This window comes from Leucoraja erinacea, chromosome 1, assembly GCF_028641065.1.
Source record: "Leucoraja erinacea ecotype New England chromosome 1, Leri_hhj_1, whole genome shotgun sequence".
Lineage (NCBI taxonomy): Eukaryota > Metazoa > Chordata > Chondrichthyes > Rajiformes > Rajidae > Leucoraja > Leucoraja erinaceus.
In genome coordinates, this window is record NC_073377.1 from 64,883,275 (window position 1) to 64,910,206 (window position 26,932).

Sequence of the window (26,932 nt, forward strand, 5' to 3'; positions counted from 1 at the left end):
AATTTTGATCTGTTTGCCTACAAAACAATATATTTGCTCTAGAGGTAATGCATTGAAGACTGATTTCCAGGTTAGTGGGTTTGTTATAGGAGGAGACATTAAAAAAAAATAGGCATCAATTCTTTATACTTTAGAAGAATCAGAGATTACTTCACTGAAGCACAAGTTCTTAGATGGACTAATTGAGGTAAATATATGTAAGATTCTCTGGCCGAGGAGTCTGGAACTGGCAGTCACAATCTCAACGTATGCGGCCAGTCCTTTTGGGCTGAAGATCAGTTGACTATCTTCCCTCACAAGTATAGGAGTAAAGAGGTTCTTCTGCAGTTGTATAGGGCTCTGGTGAGACCACATCTGGACTATTGTACACATCTGGTGTACAGTTTTGGTCTTCTAATTTGAGGAAGGACATCCTTTTGATTGAGGCAGTGCAGCGAAGGTCACGAGATTGATCCCTGGGACTGTCATATGAGGAAATATTGAAAAGACTAGGCTTGTATTCACTGGAGTTTAGAAGGATGAGGGGGGATCTTATAGAGACATATAAAATTATAAAAGGACTGGACAAGCTAGATGCAGGAAAAATGTTCCCAATGTTGGGCGAGTCCAGAACCAGGGGCACAGTCTTAGAATAAAGGGGAGGTCATTTAAGACTGAGGTGAGAAAAAACCTTTTCACCCTGAGAGTTGTGAATTTATGGAATTCCCTGCCACAGAGGGCAGTGGAGGCCAAGTCACTGGATGGATTTAAGAGAGAGTTAGATAGAACTCTAGGGGGCTAGTGGAGTCAAGGGATATGGGGAGAAGGCAGGCACGGGTTATTGATAAGGGACGATCAACCATTATCACATCGAATGGTGGTGCTGGCTCGAAGGGCCGAATGGCCTCCTCCTGCACCTATTTTCTATGTTTCTGTGTTTCTATGTTAAGGAATTTGCTACACCTGAGCCCTACTGGGGCTCTAGGACTTTCATTTGAGATTAATAGATGTCTGGATATTAAAAGAATAATGGGACTAGGACAGGAAAATGGTGCTGAGCTTGGAGGTCAACCTTGTTGAATGGCAGGGTAGGCTCAGAGGAGAAGGCCTACACCTAATTTCTTATGTTCTGAGTGGCCGGTTCCAAGTTGTCTTACATGCTAATACAGAAGAACACATGACATTGCAATAAATCAATAGATATAGCAAATTATTGGCAATTAATTGGACTGTTGCGCAATTTAATCAGTATACTGGCGTCCGGATTCCTTCCAGCATGTGTGTCACATTCCACCGATCATGTGTTGAACTGGTGTAGTGGAGTCCATCTTTACCTGTTTTCCTGGGCTTTAATGGTGTTGATCATCACTTCATTGTTATCCTCATGCAGAGTAACGTTGTTTTTTAGCCACCGAACAGTGGGTACTGGGTAGGCCTCAATGTTGACCACAAATTGCTTGACTTCATGCAGGTCTGCAAACTCTTCTTCCCCAAAACTGGGAACCAAATGTATGAAGCCCTTCTCTAAGGAGCAGAAGAAAGGGGAAAAAAAGTAGATTATATGAGCCCTTATTTGTAATTCTTGGTGCAATTGATCTAATTTTGGACCGAGAATCTTGCCTGCTAACAAGGTACAGCTGCTACCTCAGCACCAGAGACCTGGGTTCGATCCTGACCCCGTTAGCTGTCTGTGTGGAATTTGCAAATTCTCCCTGTGCCGGCATAAATTTCCTCCAGGTGCTCTGGTTTCCTCCCGCATCAAGCGGGTTTTTAGGTTAATTCACCTCTGTAAATTGCCTCAAGTGTGTAGGGAGCAGATGAGAACGTGGGATAACATGGAACAAGTGTAAATGAGTGGTCAATATGTATACTGTATCTGTAAACTAAAGCTAAACTATAAACTGTAAAATCAGAATTATTGTCAGATATTCTTTTGAGAAATAAATGTACATTAGCCTGCTTCAGAAATTCCTAAATCACTGCAAAGTAAAACCTTTGCCCAGTTTTGATTCTTCCATCTAACACAATTAATATAACTTGGGTAACGATTGCACCAAAAACACGCAAAGAACCAACTTGCCGTTCAAACAAACAATAATCCCAAAGCGCTTTATAGTCAATTATATACGCCTAAGAGTGCTCATTATTTTATTGCAGGAGAAAAACAGCAGACATTCAAAGTCCCAAAGGAGACTGTGATAGAATAAGTGTTTAAGAAGGAACTGCAGATGCTGGAAAATCGAAGGTGGACAAAAGTGCTGGAGAAACTCAGCGAGTGCAGCAGCATCTATGGAGCGAAGGAAATAGGCAACGTTTTGGGCCGAAACCCTTCTTCAGACTGGCCTGAAGAAGGGTTTTGGCCCGAAACATTGCCTATTTCCTTCGCTCCATAGATGCTGCTGCACCCGCTGAGTTTCTCCAGCATTATTGTCTACCTTGTGATAGAATAATCTGCTGTGTGATATTGGGTGAGGAATCAATATTTGCCTCAGCACTACAGAAATTACAGAATAAAACCGAATCATGGGAAACTCATTCTAAAAGAAAGGCAGAACACCACATTTTGTATTGATCTAGATTTGGTTCTGGTCTAGTCTCCACCGCATTGTCTGTCTTCCCATGCGATAAGAAAGTGTCCTGCCTTTTTTGTACAGGAACATGATCTTTAAAAACAAGGATAAAAATCCCTTAGTTTCATGAGCCAAAATATGTTGCCGTCCCCAGCAAACTGTGTGGTTATTGAATGTATCAGTGGAGTTGCTACTATCACCATCTTGGAATGGAACAGACACCTGTTACCTGATCTTTTCCTGATTCTGATTTTCACATTTCATTGCACTAATTTTAACCCAATTTAATAGTACATCAACTTGAACATTTCTGGGGCACACTTGACTTTTCTGCTCATGCTTTATGTATAACACAAACCCTTCAAGCAATCTAACAATAATGGAATGTAATATTAGTTGATTTCCCAAAGCAGTCCTTTCTCTCTCCCTGCAATAGACGTTACATGAAGTCTTAACATTAAATGTAATAAAATAATAAAATACTACATGGTTGCATTATTTTTATTCATTATTTGGAAATCTTAGAGTCAGAGTGATACAGTGTGGAAACAGGCCCTTCAGCCCAACCTGCCCACACCAGCCAACATGTTCCAGCTGCACTAGTCCCATCTGCCTGTGCTTGGTCCATATCCCTCCAAACTTGTCCTATCTATGTACCTGTCTTACTTTCTTAAACGTCCCAGCTTCAACTACCTCCTCTGGCAGCTTGTTCCATACACCTACCACCCTTTGTGTGAAAAAGTTACCCCTCATATTCCTATTAAATCTTTTCCCCCTTCACCTTGAACCTATGTCTTCTGGTCCTCAATTCCCCTACTCTGAGCAAGAGATTCTGTGCATCTACCTGATCTATTCCTCTCATGATTGTATAAAGCTCTATAAGATCACCCCACATCCTCCTGCACTCCAAGGAATAGAGATTCAGCCTACTCAACATCTCCCTATAATTCAAACCCTCAACATCCTCGTAAAACTTCTCTGAACCCTTTCAAGTTTGCCATATCTTATATCTTATAACATGGTGCCCAGAACTGAACACAATACTGTAAATGCGGTCTCACCAACTTCTTATACAACTGCAACATGATCTCCCAACTTCCATACTCAATACGATGAAGGCCAATGTGCCAAAAGCCTTTTTGACCACCTTATCTACCTGCAACTCAACCTTCAAGGAACCACGCACCTGCACTCCTAGATCCCTCTGCTCTACAACATGCCCCAGAGGCCTACCATTCAATGTGTAGGCCCTGCCCTTGTTAGACATCCCAAAATGCAACACCTCACACTTCTCTCTATTAAATTCTATCAACCATTCCTCAGCCCACCTGGCCAATCGATCCAGATCCTGCTGCAATCTTTCACAACCATCTTCACTATCTGCTATTAATGAACAGAAATAACTGGGATGCAGTGATAACACCAACATAACTGCAGTGATCATTTGCCCAAAGTAGCGCAGGTCTCATTACAAGTCTAAATGGAGAATATATGATTTGAACTCAGGAGTTAGCGGCACCTAAATTCAAATCTGCATTCAGAACAACTTAAACTTGAATCCAATTTATTTAGGAATACTGAGTGAAAGATATTGTGATGGTACATTAAAGCTTCCTCTTTAGCAAGTGGCAATGTTGATGGAAGCTATGCTATGTGGCTGGAAATCTGTTCTTCTGAGCCAATATATAACATTAAAAGTAAAATAGACAAATACTTTAATTCATACATACCATTAACTTGGATGTGAACCTGCTTTTTACTGTAGGTGTCTTGAGTTGCATGTGACACAGAACATTCATAGATTCCAGTATCTTCCAGCGTGGCATTCTCAATTTCCAGAGTCTTCGTTATTTTTATGTGTGGGTGTTTATCTTCCTTGAGATCTTCCTTCCCCTTCAGAAGTGAAGCAAGTAATCTATGTGAATATTTACAGTCTCTCTTATAGTTTTCCCTTTAGATTGAAGAAGTAGCATTGTAACAGTACTGACATTTATAACGAACAACAGAACAAATTTAAACATTCTTAGGATGCACTTTTGCAGTTACATTAATTTCACTATGAAAAGATTCACAGTTTGTAGTTGATGTTCAAGCAGAGATCTTTCCAAGTGATCCCTTATTGGATCACGTGGCTAATAGTATCTTAGGGTTAATTTCCAAACTAAAGGCTCAAAACAACAAGGTCTTCTGAAATTCAGGAAGAGATTGCATCCCCTATTGTGGAGGTAGTAGGGAAGTTTAACTTAAAAAAATATATATAGTTTGCTTTGCTACCCTTTCCTTGAGTCAATGCAGTCCTTGTGTTGAGTACCATGTTGAATGTACTCACAGATATCTGTTAAGTAGGAATTTCAAAATATTAATCCAAAACCACTGAAAAGGTCTGAGAATTTGTCTCTGTGAACATTATCTGTGAAGAATATCATTGGGCATTGCCTAATGGTGCCCAATGATATTTTTGCTCTTGTTCTGCTTGCTATTAAGGTCAGAAGGGAAGGGACATGTCAAATTACTTCGCCCCAAGCCACAACTCAATTCTGATTGACAAATTGATTTATTTTTAATATATTTTTTTTTTTCATAGGGATATCAAAACCAAGAGGCCATATGTTTAAAGTGAGAAGTATTGAGAGATTACATTGAGAGTGGTTGATATCTGGAATGCAGTGCCAGAAGAAGTTGTGGAGGCAGATACAATCACTATGTTTAAGAGCCATTCAGACAAGTACTTGAAGAGGTTAGGTATAGAAGGATGTGGAGCTAATGTGGTTAATGTACAGTAGATGGGCAAAATGGTCGGCATGGACATTGAATCATAGTCATATAGAGTGTAAACATGACCTTCGGCCCAACATACCCAAGCCGACCAACATGCTCCATCTACACTAGATCCACCTGCCTGCGTTTGGCCCATATCCTCTAAACCTATCTTTTGCATGTACCTGGCCAAAGGACTTTAAAACATTTTGATAGTATCTGCCTCAACTACCTCCTCTGGCAGCTCATTCCATATACCCTACAACCCATTGTGTAAAAAAGTTGCACCTCGGGTTCCTATTAAATTAATCCCTCCCTCACCTTAAACCTATGTCTTCTGATCCTTCATTCCCCTACCTCTGAGTAAAAACTGTGTATTTACCCCATCTCCTCCTCTCATAATCTTATACACCTCTATAAGATAGTGCCTCATCCTCCTGTACTCCAAGGAATAAAGTTCTAGCCTGCTCAATCACTCCCAATTGTTCAAGCCCTTGAGTCCTGGCAACATCCTTGTAAATCTTCTCTGCTCCCTTTCCAGCTTAGGAACATCTTGTGTTAGATGATCAAAACTGAACACCATACTCCAAATGTGTCCTCACCAATATCTAGTGCAACTGTAACATAACATTCCAACTTCTATACTCATTACTCTGATGAATACCAATGTACCGAAAGCCTCGTGACCACCCTATCTACCTGTGATGCCACTTTCAAGGTATTATGTATCTGCACCCCTAGATCCCTCCGTTCACTAACACTCCCCAGAGCCCTGCCTTTCACTGTGTAGGTCCTGCCCTGGTTAGACTTTCCAAAATGCAAAACCTTTCACTTCTCTGCATTAAACTCCATCAACCATTCCCCAGCCCACTTGCCCAACTGATCAAGATCATACTGCAATTTTACTTCGGAGTCACGTGAGTGACTTCGTGAAGAAGCCCGCTCAGGGCGCAGGTGCGGCATTACGCCAGCAAGTGCAACAGCGGCGGCAGCTGGAGTCAGGCTCTCCAGCTGCACTTTAAAAGCGCACTTTCAGGTAAGTGAAGGGTGCGTTGGGAACGGAGCGAGTAGGAGTTGGTTTTTGTTTCAGGAAAACATGTCCCAACGCAAGAGACTCGCGACCAGAGCTGCCCGAGCTTTAACTCCGCCAGAGGAGTCTATTCCAGCGGGGCAGCAGCCAGCGGCACTACCGCTGGAACAGCGGTTTGAGATTCCTCAGACCGAGCCGGGCCCAGTCACGCCAGAGCCTACACGGCGGGCTGGGAAAGCCACCTGTAAAACTAACCGGCCGGTCGATTCCGATTCGTCGGAGGAGGACATGTCCACCCCCCAAGCTGGGGAGAGAGACAGCCGCTTAAGCAGCATCATGCAGCTGCTGGAGGGGATGGTCTACGGGAGCAGCAGCGCGCTCTCGGTCAGACAGGATAGGCGCCCCCTCCATGGTGCTGAGTCCGGCACCCCCCTTTGCGACCTCGGACCAGGACTGGGAGGTCAGCATCGGTGACCAGGAGCAGGCTGGTCTGAATATGGGGCAGGCGGAAGGTACCGACAAAGAGCAGGGTGTGCAGGAAGAGCTGCTAGGGGTAGTAACACGATTCGTTGCTACCCCACGGGTTGGAGCACCACTGCAACCTAGAATGGCTGCAAGTATCAATCATCTATCAAATAAGCCATTGCAGGAAAAGGTGCTCGCCCAAGTGCTGGACGAGCACATCGCCCCGGACAACTGTGAAGCCCTGAAGGTCAAGAGCCTCAACCCTCAGATATGGGGTAACGTGGGTGGACCTATCCGCACTCAGGAGGTCAAACTCCAGCGGGTACTTCGCCTCCTGACGGCGGCGATAACAGCATACGCACGGGGAGTCGAGACCACAGAAATGACAGCTCATCAACAGGATGTCTTGGCGCTCATGTGCACCACGCAATATGAGCTGAACAATCTCAGGAGAGATAACATTAGGCCGGCACTGAATCCTAAATTTGCAGGATTGTGTAAGGCTCCCACTGTAGAGACCGACTCATTTCTTTTTGGACAAGATTTAAATAAACAACTGAAAGAAATGGAGGAGGCTTCGAAAACCTTTAGCCTCATGAGGGCAACACCGCCAGCACCTGTACCGAAGCTGTTTATAACACCAAGGCGGCAGCACACCGCTGCATCCACCAGTCGGCATCATCCATATGCGACTGGTCAAAGCTTGGGGCCGCACTATCCCCAGAAACCTTTTTTAGGTCAGGGCCTGCAGCGGACCCCCTGGAAAATGCGCCTCCCCCCAACATCGCCAGCTCGTCAACAGAAAACATCCAAAAAGAGAAAACCTCAACCCCGCCAATAACCATGGAGGTAGGTGGATCTGGTTCCTACCCGCATATTGTGAATAAGGGTGAATTACTAACAGGGGGAAGGTTACGCTTATTTACAAAAGCATGGGGGAGGATCACAGATGATAAATATATACTTAATAGTATTCAAGGTTATAAAATAGAGTTTATTTCGAGTATACCGCCAGTTCAACACATGCCTAAGAGGACATTTGTACTCTCCAACAAACAACAACTGGAGGGACAAGCGGAACTGGTAAGGCTTATAAACAAAGGGGTCATAGGAAAAACTATTCATGAGCCCTTGGAATTTGTTTCCAATATATTTACTAAATGTAAAAAGGATGGTGGATGTCGCATCATCATTGACTTAACATCCTTGAATGTGTTTGTTAAGTATATACATTTCAAAATGGAAACATTTGCGACTGCTAGACAATTGATTTTCAAAGGATACTATATGGCCAGCATCGATCTCAAAGATGCTTACTATCTAGTACCGATACATAAAGATTATAGCAGATATCTTAAATTTATCTGGATGGGGGAGCTTTGGCAGTATAAAGCACTGCCTAATGGGCTTACTTCAGCTCCAAGACTATTCACTAAAATATTGAAGCCAGCCATGGCAATGTTAAGGAAACAAAACCATATAGTCATGGCATATTTGGACGACATCCTCATAGTTGGGAAAACTATGGAATTGGCTGTAGCAGCAGTATCAGCTACAAAACAGCTCCTAGAAACTCTAGGGTTTGTCTTACATCCAGATAAATCTAAGTTAAATCCATCCACAATTATGGACTACTTGGGGTTCACAATTAACTCAGTCCAAATGACGATTACCATGCCAAGGGAAAAAATGATTGCATTAACACAATCATGTGAAAACTTAAAAGTAAAGAGAAAGCCAACTATCCGACAAGTGGCTGCAGTAATTGGGAAAATGGTAGCAGCTTTTCCAGCTATCCAATTTGGACCTTTGCACTATCAAAATTTGCAAAGAGCAAAGATAATAGCATTAAAATGGCACAGAGGTCATTATGATCGGATTATGACTATACCCCCTGAAGCAATAGCAGAGCTACAGTGGTGGATTCAATATATTTGGCATGGTTATAGTCCTATAGTTATCACTAATCCTACGTTAGTAATCCAAACCGATGCTAGTGCTCAAGGCTGGGGAGCAACTAACTCCATATCCAGCACAGGTGGTAGATGGACTAACTCAGAATCCTCATTACTATCTACACTGGGCATTAACACTTTGGAAATGTTGGGCGCCTTTTATGGTTTGAAAGCATATGCTTCTGATATGCGTCACTTGCATGTTAGATTAGAAATAGATAATACAACGGTGGTGGCTTATATTAACCATATGGGCGGCATCAAATCTTTATCATGCGACAAATTGGTTAATATGATTTGGCAATGGTGTGTCGAAAGACATATTTGGCTTTCAGCTACCTATCTACCAGGTAAGCTAAACATAGTGGCGGACACCAGGTCACGGAAATTCAATGATAACATCGAATGGATGTTAAATCCTAAAACATTTGCTAAAATTGTAAAGCAATATGGAAAGCCAGATATAGATTTATTTGCATCAAGACTGAATCACCAACTACCAGTCTATGTCGCGTGGGAACCAGATCCGGAGGCAGCAGCGGTAGACGCTTTTACGTTAGATTGGGGAAAGTTTGTGTTTTATGCTTTCCCCCCTTCTGCCTCATTAGTCGGGTGCTTCGGAAAATCCAGACGGATTCAGCGTCTGGAGTTTTGGTGGTGCCCGACTGGCCTACACAGCCATGGTTCCCAATTCTCCAGGACATGGTGGTGGAAACACCTATGGTATTCCCCAGTCATCCAGGGTTACTGACTCACCCAGTATCAGGCATCAGCCACCCATGCCACAAAGATATGAATCTCCTGGGTTGCAGATTTTAAAACCGACCTTACCTGGATCTGGGGCTATCGGAACAAACCATCGCCACCATGTCAGCATCCCTACGGATATCCACGAAGAGGCAGTACCTCACCTGCATCAAAAAATGGGAAACGTACTGCCAGAAAACCGGGATTGCTTATAAAACGGCCACAGTAGCGGATGTTCTGGAATTCCTGGCAGACTTACATCATCGTGAAGATTTGAGCTACAGTGCCATCAACACGGCACGTAGTGCTCTTTCAAATTACCTCAAACCTGCGGGACATCAGGCCATGGGAGCCCATCCGCTGGTGGTAAAACTGATGAGGGGCATATTTAACAGCAAGCCCCCCACCCCGAGATATACAAAAATCTGGGATGTCAGTGTTGTACTAACATACCTTCGGGACAGACCACCAGCCAGATCTCTCAGCTTAGAGCAGTTGACTTTAAAAACACTCATGCTCATGGCGCTAGTATCTGCACAGAGGGTCCAGTCCTTACATAAACTTCGACTGGACAACATGGACACTACATCAGATCAGATCACTTTCACTATTCAAGGTCTGATAAAACAGTCCAGGCCAGGAACATCAAACACGCTAGTGGCATTCCGGGCATACCCACTAGAGCCACGATTGTGTGTGGTGACCCACATAAATATTTACATAGACACTACCCATAACATCAGAGGAAGTGAGAGAGCCTTATGGGTCAGCCACAGGAAACCACATGGCAGGGTAACAAGTCAAACCATTTCAAGGTGGTTGAAACAGGTTTGGAAGCTGCTGGAATTAACATTAATCTGTTTAAATCTCATTCCACCAGGGCAGCATCCACATCATCGGTGGCCAGAATGGATGTGCCTGTGGACTTAATCCTCAAGAAAGCAGGATGGTCACGGGAAGCCACATTCAGAACATTTTATAATAAACCGTTGGTGGAACCTGATATATTTGCAGTCAGCATTTTAGAAACTGCAAATGTTTAATTTAAAGCCCGGGGGAGCTATTTTTTCTTTTGTTATTGTTAATAAATACCGTTTTGTTTTCAAAACAGATTCATTGGTTGATTACAATAACACTTCCTTCCTCAAGAGCTTTCGGTAGTGAGTGTATAAACTGTTACACGGTTTGAAATCACAGAGCTTTGAAATCTTCACGAAGTCACTCACGTGACTCCGAAGTAAAATAGTAAGATTAAACGAGAACTTACCAGTTTGAAGTTTGATCTGTATTTTATGAGGAGTTACGATGAGGGATTACGTGCCCTCCGCTCCCACCCTCATTACATGGATCAAACCGATAAATTGATGTCTCTTTGTTCTTTACTATGTTACTTCAAATACGTGTCTGTCTGTGATTCCACACCGCTGCTTGGAAGCATGCCGCACCTGCGCCCTGAGCGGGCTTCTTCACGTAATCCCTCATCGTAACTCCTCATAAAATACAGATCAAACTTCAAACTGGTAAGTTCTCGTTTAATCTTACTATTTTTGATAACCATCCTTGCTGTCTACAATGCTACTCACTTCAGTGTCATCTGCACACTTACTAATGCCATGTACGTACATGGTGGACTAAAAGCCCTAGTTTTGGGATGCATAACCTGAACTCTAATATGCAGTCAGTTAAGAGAAATGTATATGCACCTGATGAGCGGTGATTTCAGTAAATAGGACCACTTCAAAATAAAACCCTTGTGAACACCAACCAATAAAGTTCATCTTTAGGTTGCCAGCTCTCTACATTCAGAGTAAAGACATGAGTGATATACTCTCAATCCATTCTGCAGAGCATTAATGCATCCTGAGAAATGTTTGAACAAGTCCAATTTTTTTCACTGGCACATTGCTAAAGTAAAGTGTGCAGGCCTGTGACACAGTTGCATTTGTGTCTATGCAGAACATAATGCACAAAATAATTCCATTTCACTACAGACTCCTGTCAGTCCTTGCTTAAATTCATAACATATCAAAATGCATTAAATAGATCTTATACTTAATTTATATATAATCACATTTTGCCAAAATATTAATTATGCCAGTAAAAATGTTACAACTCCATTACATTCACCAGTGTTTCCTTAAATTGATTTCAATGGTCAGTCACAGGGTAAGGAAATATAAAAGGTGATGAGCTTTGCATACATTTTCTCCTGGATAATTCCAGTTGATAGTCACCACTTCATTGTCCACTACAGAACAGGTTACACGGATGCTCTCTCCGACTTTAACTATACTTTTAATGGCTTGTATTTCAACTTTCAGATCCTTACCCACTGAAAGACAAATGCAATAAGATAATGTTAATGCCCATCTCAATGGGAGCAGATTTAAAAATACATTTTGTAATCTTTTATAAATGGAACAAATAATTTTAAAATATAACATTTTTACATTTGTTATTTGTAATAAAGTTGTAGAATCTAAGAATTCACTGTTAATGGGGAGAAAATCCACCCTAAAATTATTAAAAGTTTTTTAAAATTCAATGTTGTACTGAAACAAACCCAAACATATTAAACAATGTTTGATACGTTCATATATCCCCATATAAATCAGAAACAATGACTAGTCATCGATTTGATCTCTGCTGATAAACATCATATAGTTATGCTGATAACTTTATGTTACATACCATTTATGTTACATACCATAGCATATCTTATGCTAAATCATTACAAATAGTTTTCTAATTTAGCTTGCCTTAATCTTTCAGTGGTTAAGGTACAAACCAAAATTAATATATTAATTACTACCTTCAATAGCCTTGACGTTTAGGCACAAGAGCAAGTTTATTTTCTCATTAGGTTTTCATGTAACAGTTTGTAGATATAATTATACATGAAGTGTTTTCTTTCATCCTACAATCTTGGTTGGAAACTTCAAACCAAATAAATAAAATTAAATAACAGTTAGCATTGATCTAGTGAACGACTGCATCAAGAGTTACTTTACCTTTAAATGTATTAACAATGTACTCCTCGGATCTGTGCTCCACACCATTGACTGTTGTGATGCAGACATACATCCCCTCTTTGAAGGGGCCTTTGAATCCCTCTTTATTGTCATAGGTAGCGGAGATTATGTTCTTGGTATCGATATTAGTCAAGGTGACATGCACGTCCGGATCAGAAACTCGACACGGAATCATAGCCTCTTCACCCTCTGCCACTATTACTACGTTCTCAAAATTCAATTGTGGGATGAAAGGATAGTCGGGATCTGTGAAAAGGCCAAAGTATTAAACAATAATCCCCCCTCAAAAATGGACAATTACCACAATACATGGTGAAATTAATTAAGACAGCATTGGTTCTTGCATTACGTTTGATGTACATGCTAACCCCCCCCCCTCCATTAGAACAACATTATGGGTGTTTATTTTTTTCAATTAAAGCTCTTATGTGATGCCTTGTTTCCAGTAAATGTTTTTGCTAAAGTAATGGGCCTGTCCCACTTAGGCAACTTTTTAGGCGACTGCAGGAGACTATGCAGTCGCCACATGTTCGCGGATAGTTGCCGGGGAGTTGCCTTCATGGTAGTGAGGAGTTCCCATATTCTGGGAACTAGTCGCGGCATCATTATGGTCGCTGCGAATTTTTCAACATGTTGATAAATTAACGGCGACTAGAATGAAGCCGCCATGGGGAGTAGCGAGAATTCCCTTGAGCTGTAGGTGGGTCGACAGAGCTTCACAGCCGTGTTTTCTCTGGCTTCTTAAAAGTCCCCCCCCCTCCCCCCCCCCCCCCCCCCCCCCCCCCATTCCTTTAAAGGACTTACCGCACACAATGCTTTAGCCGTCTTAATTACAGCGCCAACCTTCCTGTTCATCGTGGTGTGTGTCTGTATCACCTTAGCTTTGCACCGTGTGAATTTTTTAGAGAGGGCAAGCGGGGGGTGCGCTGTCTAAATAATACACACAGGCTAGTGACAGAAGCGAAGTGTTTGTGTGTGTTCCACTCTGACAGTCGCTGTTCCTGGTGCCGGTTTTTCAGGCGACTGCCGGCAACTTGACAGTCGCCGGCAGTCCGCTGAAAAATCGCCTAAGTGGGACAGGCCCATTAGTTAAATTTTATCCAACTCCAACATGAAGTTTTGATCATAAAATGCACACAAGCTTTACACTAGAACATGAATACACCCCAGAGGCTTTAGTCAGAGCTATAATTTCAGAAAGTTAACTGCAACTGCATAGCAACTACAAAATCATAAGACCAAACTTATTTTTCTTGGTTTGAATGACTTTCAGCTGCTGTCAGCCAATTTGCAAGAGGGAGGCGCAATGCATGAGAGATCATGGAAAGCTTCCAATCTAAAGTGTCATCAGCTTCCTGGTGAAAGGGTCACAGCTAGCACTCAACCTACCTGTGCAGTATGCAACAATTAGAACTCGTTTTCACATTTCTACATAAAATAAAACTTTTAATCCCATCCCTTCAAAGCCATTGCCAATTTTTGAATTGTAGCTTGCGTATTTTAATTTATAACCCTACAATGTATAAACTCTCAACTGGAAAGTAAAGATTTTGAAAAGTATAAACATTAAAAAAACTACCCTGGATGGGAACTGTCACAATTAGATGTTGTGGGGGCAACTTTTCCACACAGAAGGTGGTGGGTACATCAAACAAGTTGCCAGAGGTTGGTAGAGGTGGATAGGATTACAATGTTGAAAGGGCATTTGGAAAGATACATGGATAGAAAAGGTTTAGAGGACCAAATCTAGGCAACTATAACTAGCTCAGGTAAGCAACTTAGTCAACATTGATAAATGAGGCTGAAGTGCCTGTTTCCATGACGGGTAATTCTCTGGCTGTAACATGAGTTTGCTAATGCAACAAGCCCACTTAATAGAGGGAACATGTTCATGTTTGCTTTTCTCATGTGGTAGAAGCAGATACTCTGGTAACTCCACCAATTGCCATGACCATTCATACCAACCCATCACAACACCCTCAACCGCTAATGGACATATTTTAGAATTCCAGATTTACAGCAAAATGTGTAAAGATACAATCATGAAATTTGCGTTGGATCCTCAGCTTCCTGATTGATATATAAATGTAAAGTGCAGAACTCAGCCACACAGCACTGGGAAGCAACTAGTTCAAGCTTCAGTCTCTGCTGGAGACGGCTGAACTCAGCCAAACTGCTGCAATTAGTGGTTGTGCCCGGTCTGATGAGGTAAAGCAGAATGCCAAACCAACAGGTCCCACTGGAGAGTACATGCTTATGAAATCATGAGGTGTGGTCATGTTGGAGCCCAGCCATCCACAGGACATGACAAGCTGCTACACTCTCTGTTTGCCCTACACTCTGAGGCTGACTATGAGGCTGAGATACTAAAAGGGGATACTCCTGTAAGCAAAATAAAAAGTGCAGTAGTGGCAAGATACAATTGAAGCCATTAGCAATTAAAATCCAACTAATCTACGCACCTGGAACGAACACATAAATACCCCGGCCTTCAATCTCATCATTGTCGTCGTGCTGAAGTGCTGGGTAGTAGCAGATATACTTTCCAGTGAGGATCCCTGATGCTTTGGTAACCTCGAGTGTTTGTATAAAGTTCCCGCTATTGTTGTTTTTATTTTTTTTGTTGATGTTCTCCTTAATATCATAAAACGGCAAATCCCAGTCCACCTCATTCTCCCCTGAGCACGTCAGGGTGAAAGTTGAATGGAGGGCGACCCTTATTTCGACTTCGTTGGGGTAAACATCTGGTAACATCTGGCACAGAGCCAGGTGGGGCCCTAAATACAGCAAAAGAGTAAATCTCATTATTCACAAAACAAAAAGTATCCTTTCCTTGCTCAATTATCCTCTGTTGGGGTCAATTTCTTCAAATGTCACTACAAGCAGAACAAGCATCTCAATGTATCTCAGAACATGTGACAATATTAAACTAAACTAAATGCAAAGTGAACACTGGAATCTTTCAAACAAGATATAATTATGGATGGTGCTCAGAAATACATCTTTCATTATATCCTTTGGTACTGGGCTATCCCAGAAATCTAGTGATTAGTCATAAAATGCTGGAGTAACTCAGCGGGTCAGGATGCATCTTTAATCTAGCAGTTGGTGTCTATCTTTGGTATAACGCACCGAGTGACTACAGTTTTTTGTGCCTATCTTTAGTATAACCCACTGTGTTACTCCAGCATTTTGTGTCTATCTGTGGTATAAACCAGCATCTGCAGTTCCTTTTTATTACAAAGCGATTATCTACGTTTTTCGCAGATGCTGCCTGACCCGCTGAGTTACTCCAACATTCTGTGCCCATCCACTGTGTAACTCCAGTACTTTGTGTTTTATTTTCGAAAAGTGATGATCTGTATATTAAGTAGCCTTTGCATCCTCTTTGAGGAATGCAAACATATTGATGTCTTCATTTGATTGCATTTCCTGCTCTGTTACTAGCTATCACCACCAGTATTGCCCTGGTTCCAGATCATTGTCACTCAGTTTGTGTATCCCCCTGCAGAATGGTTCACGGCAGTCTTTGACCAATTTAATGCCCATATCAACGTGTGCCTACGTTGTTCCTACTTTGGTAGTTTGAGTGAACTGGAAGATTACCAAGACACCCAAGGAATAACTTATCATGCCACCATCTGTGACTACGCCAATAACATTATGGCACCACATCACAAAGAATAATCTCATTTTCATCTTCGTTTTGAAATTAAGAATAGTTCTTTTTATCATCAACATAAAGCGAATAATAAAATAGAAATATTGAATCAAAGCAGGCTTTGAAGACTAATATTCAAATTGGTGTGTACTTTGTGCAAAATGTCAATACTCTGTTTTTTATCCAAGTACATAAGGAAATAGGGGAAGGATGCGTGTTTTTTTTAATATGCCTCCAGGTCAATGTATGCCCATGCACTATGTATGGATTGGGAAGATTAGATATTCTGATAACAGGCATATACCGAGTAAGAGCTAACATCTACAGTTATTGGAAGCATTCAATTATTCTCCGGGTAAAGATCCTTCCAATGCTCCCAGTCCTCCTTACAATCTCTTCCTGGATACCAGCAGTTACCTGTGAGTTGATATCTATACTGAGGGTATTTGTCTCAGTGAATGACAAAGTTAGTTACAGTCATTTGTTGATTCAACAATTAAATAATAGAATGGATTTTTCATCTCAATGCATCCATACAGTACACCTAGCAGAAAAATCTAGGCCATGTGGCTTGGCAACCAATTGAGGTAATTCTTGGGGAAAGGAAAGCAGCAAGGACAGGGTCATTTTGGCACTACACCTGCCCCCGCCCTCCCCGTCACCCTTACCACCACCCACAATCCTCGCCACCCAATTGTTAGCAGATGGGAAAGCTTCCCTGAGGACATCAATCGGTGACTTGTACAAGATGGGATGCCATGGCAATTCATGAAAATCTGATCTCTCTTTACCACATACCCACGTGCCAGAAAAGGACTAGGTGGACAGTCAGAACCATTTTCACAGAGTGGAAATGGCAAAGACCTGAGGGCTTAGAATTAAGATGAGAGGGACAAAGTTTAAAGGAGACGTGGGGCAAGAATTTTTACACAAACAAGCTGCCTGGGGTGGTGGTAGACACAGATGTTGTAGTGGTTTGAGAGGCTTTTAGATAGGAACGTGGATATGCAGGGAATGGAGGGATGTGGATCATGTACAGGTTGACGAGATCAGTTTATCTTGGCAACATGTTCGGCACAGATATCGAGGGCCAAAGGGCTGGGCTGGACTGTTAGATGTCTGTGTTCTATATGCCTTAAACTGCAGCAAGATAGTTCACAAGTGCACCATTGTTGAAGATATTTAATCTGACCTAAGCAACAAATAACAAATCCCTTTCACATTAAGACTTGAATTGCCAAAGTCATATTTTCAGTTGTCTTGTAAAGATGCATTTATTAAAGAGCCTGCTGCCTTACATTGCCACAGATGGTTGTGGAGGCCAAGTCAATGGATATATTTAAGGCGGAGATTGGCAGATTCTTGATTAGTAAGGGTGTCTGGGGTTATGGGGCAACGACAGGAGAATGGGGTGGAGAGGGAAAGATAGATCAGCCATGATTGAATGGATTAATGACCTAATTCTCTTCCTGGAACTTATAAACATGAGTTTACCTTTGAGGACTCCCAGGAAGAAGCAATCCACAATCAGCAATGTCTTCCAGAATGTGGCCATGTTTGTGGAAAATTACTAGAAAGAGAAAGTATGTACATTATTCCAGGAACACTGGCAGTTTTGTACAACTTTAGAATTATGTACAAGGTGTGTTTCATCCCTTCAACATTCATCCGTTTAGGAAGCTATGTTTGGCAACATGTATTTCCTGTACCATGCCACAGCTATCTGAGTCACTGCCATTCACTGGAGATTGGTACACAGTCATATAAAGGAATTACATATACAGACTGTAGATTGGTTATCGCATGTGAACCAATCAGCATCATTAACTCCACCTTACTGTACACTTTATATTAACACCCATTTCCTACATTACGTAGTCTTGTAAGTGGTAGTGATGAACTAACAACCTACTGTACCTCTATACTATATGCTATGATTAAAGATGATTTAAACTCCAGACCTGTGTCTGATAGGTCATTTACATGGTGTCAGAAAGCGTGAAGTGGCCCACTGCGTCCGTATATCGGGTTTTATTTGCATTTTATCAGTTTCATCTGTATTATCTTGGCTCACTCGTGCCGCAAGCCAGCACACCTCATCTTTGACTCGGACATCGAAGAATGATGGAGGCTCTTCGAGATCGACTACGAACACTATATCAACATCGTCCATCCAAATGACCCAGATGAAGTCAAAGCTTCCCTTCAACTAAACCTGGCGGACCAGAGGCTTTGATGTGAGCACAAACCTTCGACTTCTCCCGAGCCGTTCTTGACGATAATGGCAAGGTAGTTGTTCCAGCTGAGACTGTGCATAACCTCAATGTCCTGCTATGTAAATTCCGCGAAATGTGTGACCAACCCTCTAACCACATCTAGGAAAGAGCCAAGTTCTTCGCGTGACAAGAGCTTCCTGATGAACCTGTTTGATACTTGTCAGTGACATGTCTGACCAAAAGCTCAAGACAGAACTATTACGGAATGCTGACCTAACTCTTGAACTAGCTGTGCATGCCTGCCGCATGTCTGAGATTGTGGCCCCACTGAACGACCAGTTTGACACTCAGAAAAAGAGTATAAACCTGACAGGCGTCATTAAACGAGCCACATCAACAGCCAACAGAAGATTTATGAATGAACCGCCGCAAACGGCTAATCGAGGATTTATGAATGAACCACAGCAAAGATGTCCGAACTGTAACTATCTCCACAACAAGGGGCGGATATTCTGTGCAGCGAACGGCAAGCCATGCAACTACTGCAAGAAGATAAACCATTTCACCATTTGCTGCAGGTCCCGTGGGAACCGCAATTCTAGCTCGGCGTCTAATCTGCACCTGCTGCAACAAGACCAAACATTTTCAGAAGCTCGAAGCTGCCCATGAGGACGATCCAATTAGCTCATATGAAGAGTCTACTGTTCACACCCTCCTCCACACAGCTGGTAAGCTTTTGGATCCCTCTGTGTCCATGCTAATTAGTAACAAGCCTGTGAAGGCCAATTGGATAGCGGGGCGCGAGTGAATGTAATGTCCCTGAAAGTCTACAACAAGATAAGGAATAATGAGACCTTGGCTAGAGATGACTCTACCCTGCATGCTTATGGGGGGAGGTGCTGCATCCTCTTGGAAGAACTAGCTTTAAATGTGTATTGGAAAATACCACAAAAAATCTGACTTTCTACATCCTAAAATCGGACTCTGTGACTCTACTGGGCATCCATGCATGCCAGGACCTTGGGCTAGTCTTTTTCGATCGCTCCGTTCACAGGTTGCTTATATCTGAGGACGCAATTCAAACCTACCCTGATCTGTTCGATGACAAGCTGGGCAAGCTTCCTGTGCCTTATAAAATCGCCGTTGACTCCACCTTTGACCCAGCTATCCGTGCTCCCCACCGTGTGCCACATGCCAGGCGTGACAGAATCCAGACTGAACTTAGAAATATGGTTTCCATGGTTGTACTGGCTGAAATCAGTGAACCTACAGACTGGGTCTCCACCATGGTTGTCACGAGAAAGAAAGACAAAGGCGAGCTCCGTGTGTGCATCAACCCAAGAGACCTAAACACTGCCATCAAGCGCCCACATTATCCGATGAGAACTGTCGAAGATGTCGTGGCCCAAATTGGTCGCGCAACTGTGTTCTCCGTACTAGACGCCAAAAGCTCATTCTGGCAGATACCTCTAGATGACGAGTCCTCGAACCTCACTACGTTCGCTACACCATTTGGCAGATTCAAATTTCTCAGAATGCCATTTGGTATCAATTTGGCTAGCGAAGTCTTTCAGAGAACCATGGGTCAGCTGTTCACAGACTTCCCGCGTGCCATCATTATAGATGACATCCTGGTGTATGGTATAGACATAGCGGAGCATGACTACAATCTCAAGCAGATTCTGGACAGGGCACATGAGATTGACCTAAAGTTCAACCACAAGAAATGCAAGTTCCGCGTTCCAGTGGTCACCTATGTCGGACACATATTCACTCGCGATGGTCTGAAGCCAGACCTGAAGAAAACTGCAGCCATCCGCGAAATGCCTGCCCCTGTCGATGTACACAGCCTACAATGCTTTCTGGGTATGGTGAACTACCTGGGGAAGTTTATACCCAATCTCAGTGAACTCAGTTCACCACTGAGACAGCTCACCTGCAAAAACACTGAACGGACCTAGTACCAGCAACACCAATTTGACTTTTTTTAAATAGAGCTGGCTAGCACTCCTACCTTGCCATACTTCGACCTGAAGCGACCTGTCACAATAACCTGTGATGCCTCACAATACGGGTTGGGCGCAGCCTGCCTTCAAACATCTGCCGACGGCATAGTATTACCGGTATCGTACACCTCTCGCACCATGACGGACACCGAACAGCGCTATGCCCAAATTGAGAAGGAGCTGCTAGCTGCGGTCTTCGCATGCTCTAAATTAAAACATTTCATCTTTGGGAACACTTTCGCAGTTGAAACCGACCATCAACCACTAGTAACCATCCTGAACCAACCCATTCACGCAGCACCTGCACGTTTGCAGCACATGATGATGATGCAGCTCCAGCCGTTCGACTTCAGAATCGTTTACAAAAAAGGAAAGGACATGCTCATCGCCGACACTCTCTCTCGTGCTCCATGTGCATCTAGTGAATGGCATCCCTATGAATGTGACAAGCTCACAGTTCTCAAGGTTGACTTCATTCCCACGGAACACACAGGCGCTCTTGTCCATTATCAAAAGAGGCTGGCCAGAAAAACAATCCAGCACACACCATTGGAGGTACAGTCATTCTTCCTAGTCCATGATGAGTTGGTAATACAAGACGGTGTCATTGTCAAGGGTCACAACGTCGTGATCCCAACATCCTTACAAGACAAATACTGCAAAGAGGAACACAACGGCCACCCAGGCACCGAGGCCACGCTGGCTCATGCACAGAGCATGTTCTATTGGCCTGGGATGTCCAAGTGCATACGGGACAGAACAGCATCCTGCCCCATCTGCAACAGTTTGGCACCCCACCAACAAAACAGCATCCACTGCAACAATCCCCTCCAGCACTGCCTTGGACATCTCGGGCAGTGGACATTTTTGAATGGCACGGTAAACACTACCTAGTTCCAGTCGACTCCTAATCCAACTGGTTCGAACTCGACTTGTGCCCACCATCACATCCGAGATGGTTATACAAAAGCTTCAGAGACATTTTTCTCTATTCGGCACACCTGTTCGTCTGCAAACTGACAACGGAAGACAATTCACTAGCCACGTATTTAAACACTTTGCCAAATGTTGGAACTTCCACCATGTCACAAGCAGCCCTGAATATCCCCAATCCAACGGCCTAGCTGAACGTGCCATCAGGAGCACAAAACAACTAATGGAATGCTCTCATCTTGCCAAGTCTGGTGTCTACCTCGACCTCTTAAACTTTAGAAACATTTCCAAGGACGGGGTCCTGTGTTCACCAGCTCAACGCCTGATGTCTCGTACAACACGACCTCCACTACCCGTTGCCCAGCGACAGCTGAAGCCACAGGTGTTTAAACCAGCTGCGGTCCAGAAGCGTATACAGGAGAAACACACCATTGAGAAGCGCTCCTATGACAAGTCCAGCAAACCACTGAAGCCGCTACTGCAGGGTCACGTTGTCCGTATGCAGACTGCTGTGGGACACACCCTTCTGGGTTTCGGTGTCGGCCCGTCTAAGGAACCCCGCTCCTACCTTGTCAACGCTGATGGTGTTCTGTACAGTCAAAGCCGTCAACATTTGCTGCTAGTCAACGAACCTCGCCCACCTCCAGCCGATCCATATGCTCCACCTCTGCCGTTTAAACCCTCTGCTGCTCCTGTTACCACTATTCCCAGCGTGCACTCTCCGCCTCGGTTGGTTACCCCATCTAACCACGTTAACATTCCCGCATGCTCACCCCGCCGGTCGCCTCAAGCATCCCCAGCTGCATTCTCCTTCTCGGGGTCACTGCCTCCCTCTCCCACTAACTTTTCTAGTACAGAGGGAGAGAGGTTTGTCTGCACTCGTTTGGGTCGAATTAGTAGACCACCTGACAGATACGGCGAGTACGTTTAATTGCGTGTGTTTAACATTTGTCTGACTGTTTAATATTTGCCTAACAACCTTTTCTCTTTACGGGGAAGGATGTAGATTGGTTATCGCATGTGAACCAATCAGAGTAGTGTAGCATCATTAACTCCACCTTACTGTACACTTTATATTAACACCCATTTCCTACATTACGTAGTCATGTAAGCTGTAATGATGAACTAACAACCTACTGTACCGCTATACTATATGCTATGATTAAAGATGATTTAAACTCCAGACCTGTGTCTGTTAGGTCATTTACACAGACATTTTGTCTTCTTTCTCTCTCTATCAATTCATTCTGTTCCCTCTCTTTTTGCCCTTTCCTAGTTTACTTTTACCCCTAATCACCCTCCTCCATTGCTTCCTTGCTTTCTTTCTCTGCCGTTAAATTACGTTGATTTTGGGGAACCCAAGTATCATGCTGCTGTTGTTCTGTCATTATCCGATCACACTTTGGGACAAACAGCAGTGGAAAAATAATGCAATCAAAAGAGATGCTCATCGCACTAAATGCAACACCTCAGCGATTTCTGCAGTGACTCACAGCGATTGCAACAATTAGCCACTAAAAAGATGCACAAGTCTTCAACTTTCTAAATTTAAAGAGCACCATCGAGGGTTGAGAGAATTGGTTGTCAGCTTGGCCATTTGAAGATCGTTTGCATTGACACTTTTACCTTTTAAAATCACTGCATTGTCTTTCCATCATTGTGCATTGATTTGGACTTCTGCCTCGCCCAATGATCTGATCAGTGTGTAGGAAAGAACTGCAGATGCTGGTTTAAATTGAAGTTAGACACAAAATGTAACTCAGCGGGGCAGGCAGCATCTCTGGAGAGAAGGAATAGGTGACGTTTCGGGACGAGACCCTAGTACGAGGCATCATTGTTAATTATTGTTAATTCAGAAACAATGGTTCTGAACTTAAAGAAAGGTAACTTTGAGGGTATGAGACGTGAATTGGCCAAGATTGACAGGCAATTAATTCTAAAAGGGTTGACAGTGGATATGCAATGGAAGACATTTAAAGACTGCATGGATGAACTACAAAAATTGTTCATCCCAGTTTGGCAAAAGAATAAATCAGGGAAGGTAGTACATCCGTGGTTAACAAGGGAAATCAGGGATAGTATCAAAGCGAAGGATGATGTGTACAAATTAGCCAGAAAAAGCAGCATACCGGAGGACTGGGAGAAATTCAGAGACCAGCAGAGGAGGACAAAGGGCTTAATTAGGAAAGGAAAAATAGATTATGAAAGAAAACTGGCAGGGAACATAAAAACTGACTGCAAAAGTTTTTATAGATATGTGAAAAGAAAGAGATTAGTTAAAACAAATGTAGGTCCCTTGCAGTCAGAAACAGGTGAGTTGATCATGGGGAACAAGGATATGGCGGACCAATTGAATAACTACTTTGGTTCCGTCTTCACTAAGGAAGACATAAATAATCTGCCGGAAATAGCAGGGGACCGCGGGTCAAAGGAGTTGGAGGAATTGAGTGAAATCCAGGTTAGCCGGGAAGTGGTGTTGGGTAAATTGAATGGATTAAAGGCCGATAAATCCCCAGGGCCAGATAGGCTGCATCCCAGAGTACTTAAGGAAGTAGCTCCAGAAATAGTGGATGCATTAGTAATAATCTTTCAAAACTCTTTAGATTCTGGAGTAGTTCCTGAGGATTGGCGGGTAGCAAACGTAACCCCACTTTTTAAGAAGGGAGGGAGAGAGAAAACGGGGAATTACAGACCAGTTAGTCTAACATCGGTAGTGGGGAAACTGCTAGAGTCAGTTATTAAAGATGGGATAGCAGCACATTTGGAAAGTGGTGAAATCATTGGACAAAGTCAGCATGGATTTACGAAAGGTAAATCATGTCTGACGAATCTTATAGAATTTTTCGAGGATGTAACTAGTAGCGTGGATAGGGGAGAACCAGTGGATGTGGTGTATCTGGACTTCCAGAAGGCTTTCGACAAGGTCCCACATAAGAGATTAGTATACAAACTTAAAGCACACGGCTTTGGGGGTTCAGTATTGATGTGGATAGAGAACTGGCTGGCAAACAGGAAGCAAAGAGTAGGAGTAAACGGGTCCTTTTCACAATGGCAGGCAGTGACTAGTGGGGTACTGCAAGGTTCAGTGCTGGGACCCCAGCTATTTACAATATATATTAATGATCTGGATGAGGGAATTGAAGGCAATATCTCTAAGTTAGCGGATGACACTAAGCTGGGGGGCAGTGTTAGCTGTGAGGAGGATGCTAGGAGACTGCAAGGTGACTTGGATAGGCTAGGTGAGTGGGCAAATGTTTGGCAGATGCAGTATAATGTGGATAAATGTGAGGTTATCCATTTTGGTGGCAAAAACAGGAAAGCAGACTATTATCTCAATGGTGGCCGACTAGGAAAAGGGGAGACGCAGCGAGACCTGGATGTCATGGTACACCAGTCATTGAAAGTAGGCATGCAGGTGCAGCAGGCAGTGAAGAAAGCGAATGGTATGTTCGCTTTCATAACAAAGGATTTGAGTATAGGAGCAGGGAGGTTCTACTGCAGTTGTACAGGGTCTTGGTGAGACTACACCTGGAGTATTGCATACAGTTTTGGTCTCCAAATCTGAGGAAGGACATTATTGCCATAGAGGGAGTGCAGAGAAGGTTCACCAGACTGATTCCTGGGATGTCAGGACTGTCTTATGAAGAAAGACTGGATAGACTTGGTTTATACTCGCTAGAATTTAGGAGATTGAGAGGGGATCTTATAGAAACTTACAAAATTCTTAAGGGGTTGTACAGGTTAGATGCAGGAAGATTGCTCCCGATGTTGGGGAAGTCCAGGACAAGGGGTCCCAGCTTAAGGATAAGGGGGAAATTCTTTAAAACCGAGATGAGAAGAACTTTTTTCACACAGAGAGTGGTGAATCTCTGGAACTCTCGGCCAGGCTAGTAGTGAGGCCAGTTCATTGGCTATATTTAAGAGTGAGTTAGATGTGGCCCTTGTGGCTAAGGGATCAGAGGGTATGGAGAGAAGGCAGGTACGGGATACTGAGTTGGATGATCAGCCATGATCATATTGAATGGCGGTGCAGGCTCGAAGGGCCGAATGGCCTACTCCTGCACTTAATTTCTATGTTTCTATGTTTCTATCAGCCTGATTTGATACTTTCAGCATGGCAGCCAAGAAACTCAGAGGGAGATCTGCCCATTCCAAACAATCTTTCTCTTGGGAGCCACGCAGTTGGCATTGCGAATATTGAGCTGGCCAAGACTGGATGTACCTTAGTGCGGCCATAGTTTTGAAATTTAAATAAACTCAGATTTGTCCATTGATCAGTCTCACAAGGTGCCTCGTTCTTTCACTCTCTCACACACACGCTCCCCGCTGTGCCAAGAACACCCACATTCCTACTGGACGCCAGTGTGGTATTTCAGACTTCCACTGTTATTTCACAGCATTCCATGCAGATCATTCACCTGGCCTGATGACATTTTATTATATATACATTTCCTGTATTTTCCCCTCCAGCTCTATTTCTTAACATGAACATTTCCAAACCAGATTGGGATCACCTGCAGCTCTGCCAACAGGAAATGCAGAGATGAAAATTGATTGCAGAGTGCGGAACATCAAACAGACAACAGTAAATGTTGGTTTTGCAGTATGTCCTTCTTTTATAGAGACTTATAGTTTTTCTTGACTTCTTCCTGCAACCACAAGACTCCAACCATTTGCAGACTGTGATGTCAATGCTGGCCTGGATTAGTTGGTTGGAGTCGGCTGCAGGAGTAAGTAGGAACATGGTCAGTTTTTTTCCATGAGTGTTTGCCGGCTCAGTTGGGATTTAATAAGTGCAACATTGCATTGCATTTGATGATCAGCTTAGGCAAATAGCTGACACTCCCTGTTGAAAAGTGTGTGTTGGAAATGCTCTGTGCGGACACTCTCTGTTGGAACCATTCTGTGTTGACAGTGTAAAACAAAACCATTAGTGAAATCCAAAGCTAATGCAAATTTAGGTTAATTTAGATTAGAGAAACAGAGCAGACACAGGCACTTTGGCCCACCGAGTCTGCACCAACCAGCAATCCTCATACACTAGCCCTATCCTACACACCAGGGACAATTTACAATCTTTTATTGAAGCCAATTAACCTACAAAACCTGTACTTCTTTGGAGTGTGAGAGGAAACCTGAGCACCTGGGGAATACCCACGCGGTCCCGGGGAGAATGTACAAACTCCGTACAGACAGCACCCGTAGTCAGGATCGAAACGGGGTCTCTGGCGCTGTAAGGCAACAACTCTACCACTGTGCCACCCATTATTGATCCACAAGTGGCCCATTTGTTCTAGACTATGATATTAATTATCATTTCAGCATTTCCAGTCAAAATATTAGCTGATCTAACTCCACTAATATGGAGTTCAGTTGGGGTTCAGGAGCAGGGAGCCTGAGGGATACAGTATCACAAATCTGTGAAAGTGGAGCAGCTGGGTATCACGTCCCAAATTGTTATCCCACAAATGAGCATCAAGTTTCAAATGTTTATAAAATTATGATATTGCTCTGAACCAATCACAATCAGCTCGTGCATTTTTTGTTTACCAAGAATGAAGCTTCCAAACGCTGGGCAAAC

The 26,932-nt window shown here is 43.2% G+C and overlaps 1 protein-coding gene across 2 annotated transcripts in view; it reads right to left on the reverse strand.

Moving 5' to 3' along the window:
* pdgfra (platelet-derived growth factor receptor, alpha polypeptide) overlaps positions 1-26,932 on the reverse strand; it is a 68,614-nt gene that overhangs the window by 29,003 nt on the left and 12,679 nt on the right. For both annotated transcript variants that reach the window (XM_055636065.1, XM_055636074.1), the window contains exons 2-7: positions 17,691-17,766; positions 14,998-15,312; positions 12,515-12,781; positions 11,705-11,835; positions 4,280-4,442; positions 1,314-1,503 (exon numbers count right to left, since the gene is read on the reverse strand). In XM_055636065.1, coding sequence (XP_055492040.1) covers positions 1,314-1,503; positions 4,280-4,442; positions 11,705-11,835; positions 12,515-12,781; positions 14,998-15,312; positions 17,691-17,751 — 1,127 coding nt within the window. In that variant the 5' untranslated portion in view covers positions 17,752-17,766. The remainder of the gene's footprint in view (positions 1-1,313; positions 1,504-4,279; positions 4,443-11,704; positions 11,836-12,514; positions 12,782-14,997; positions 15,313-17,690; positions 17,767-26,932) is intronic.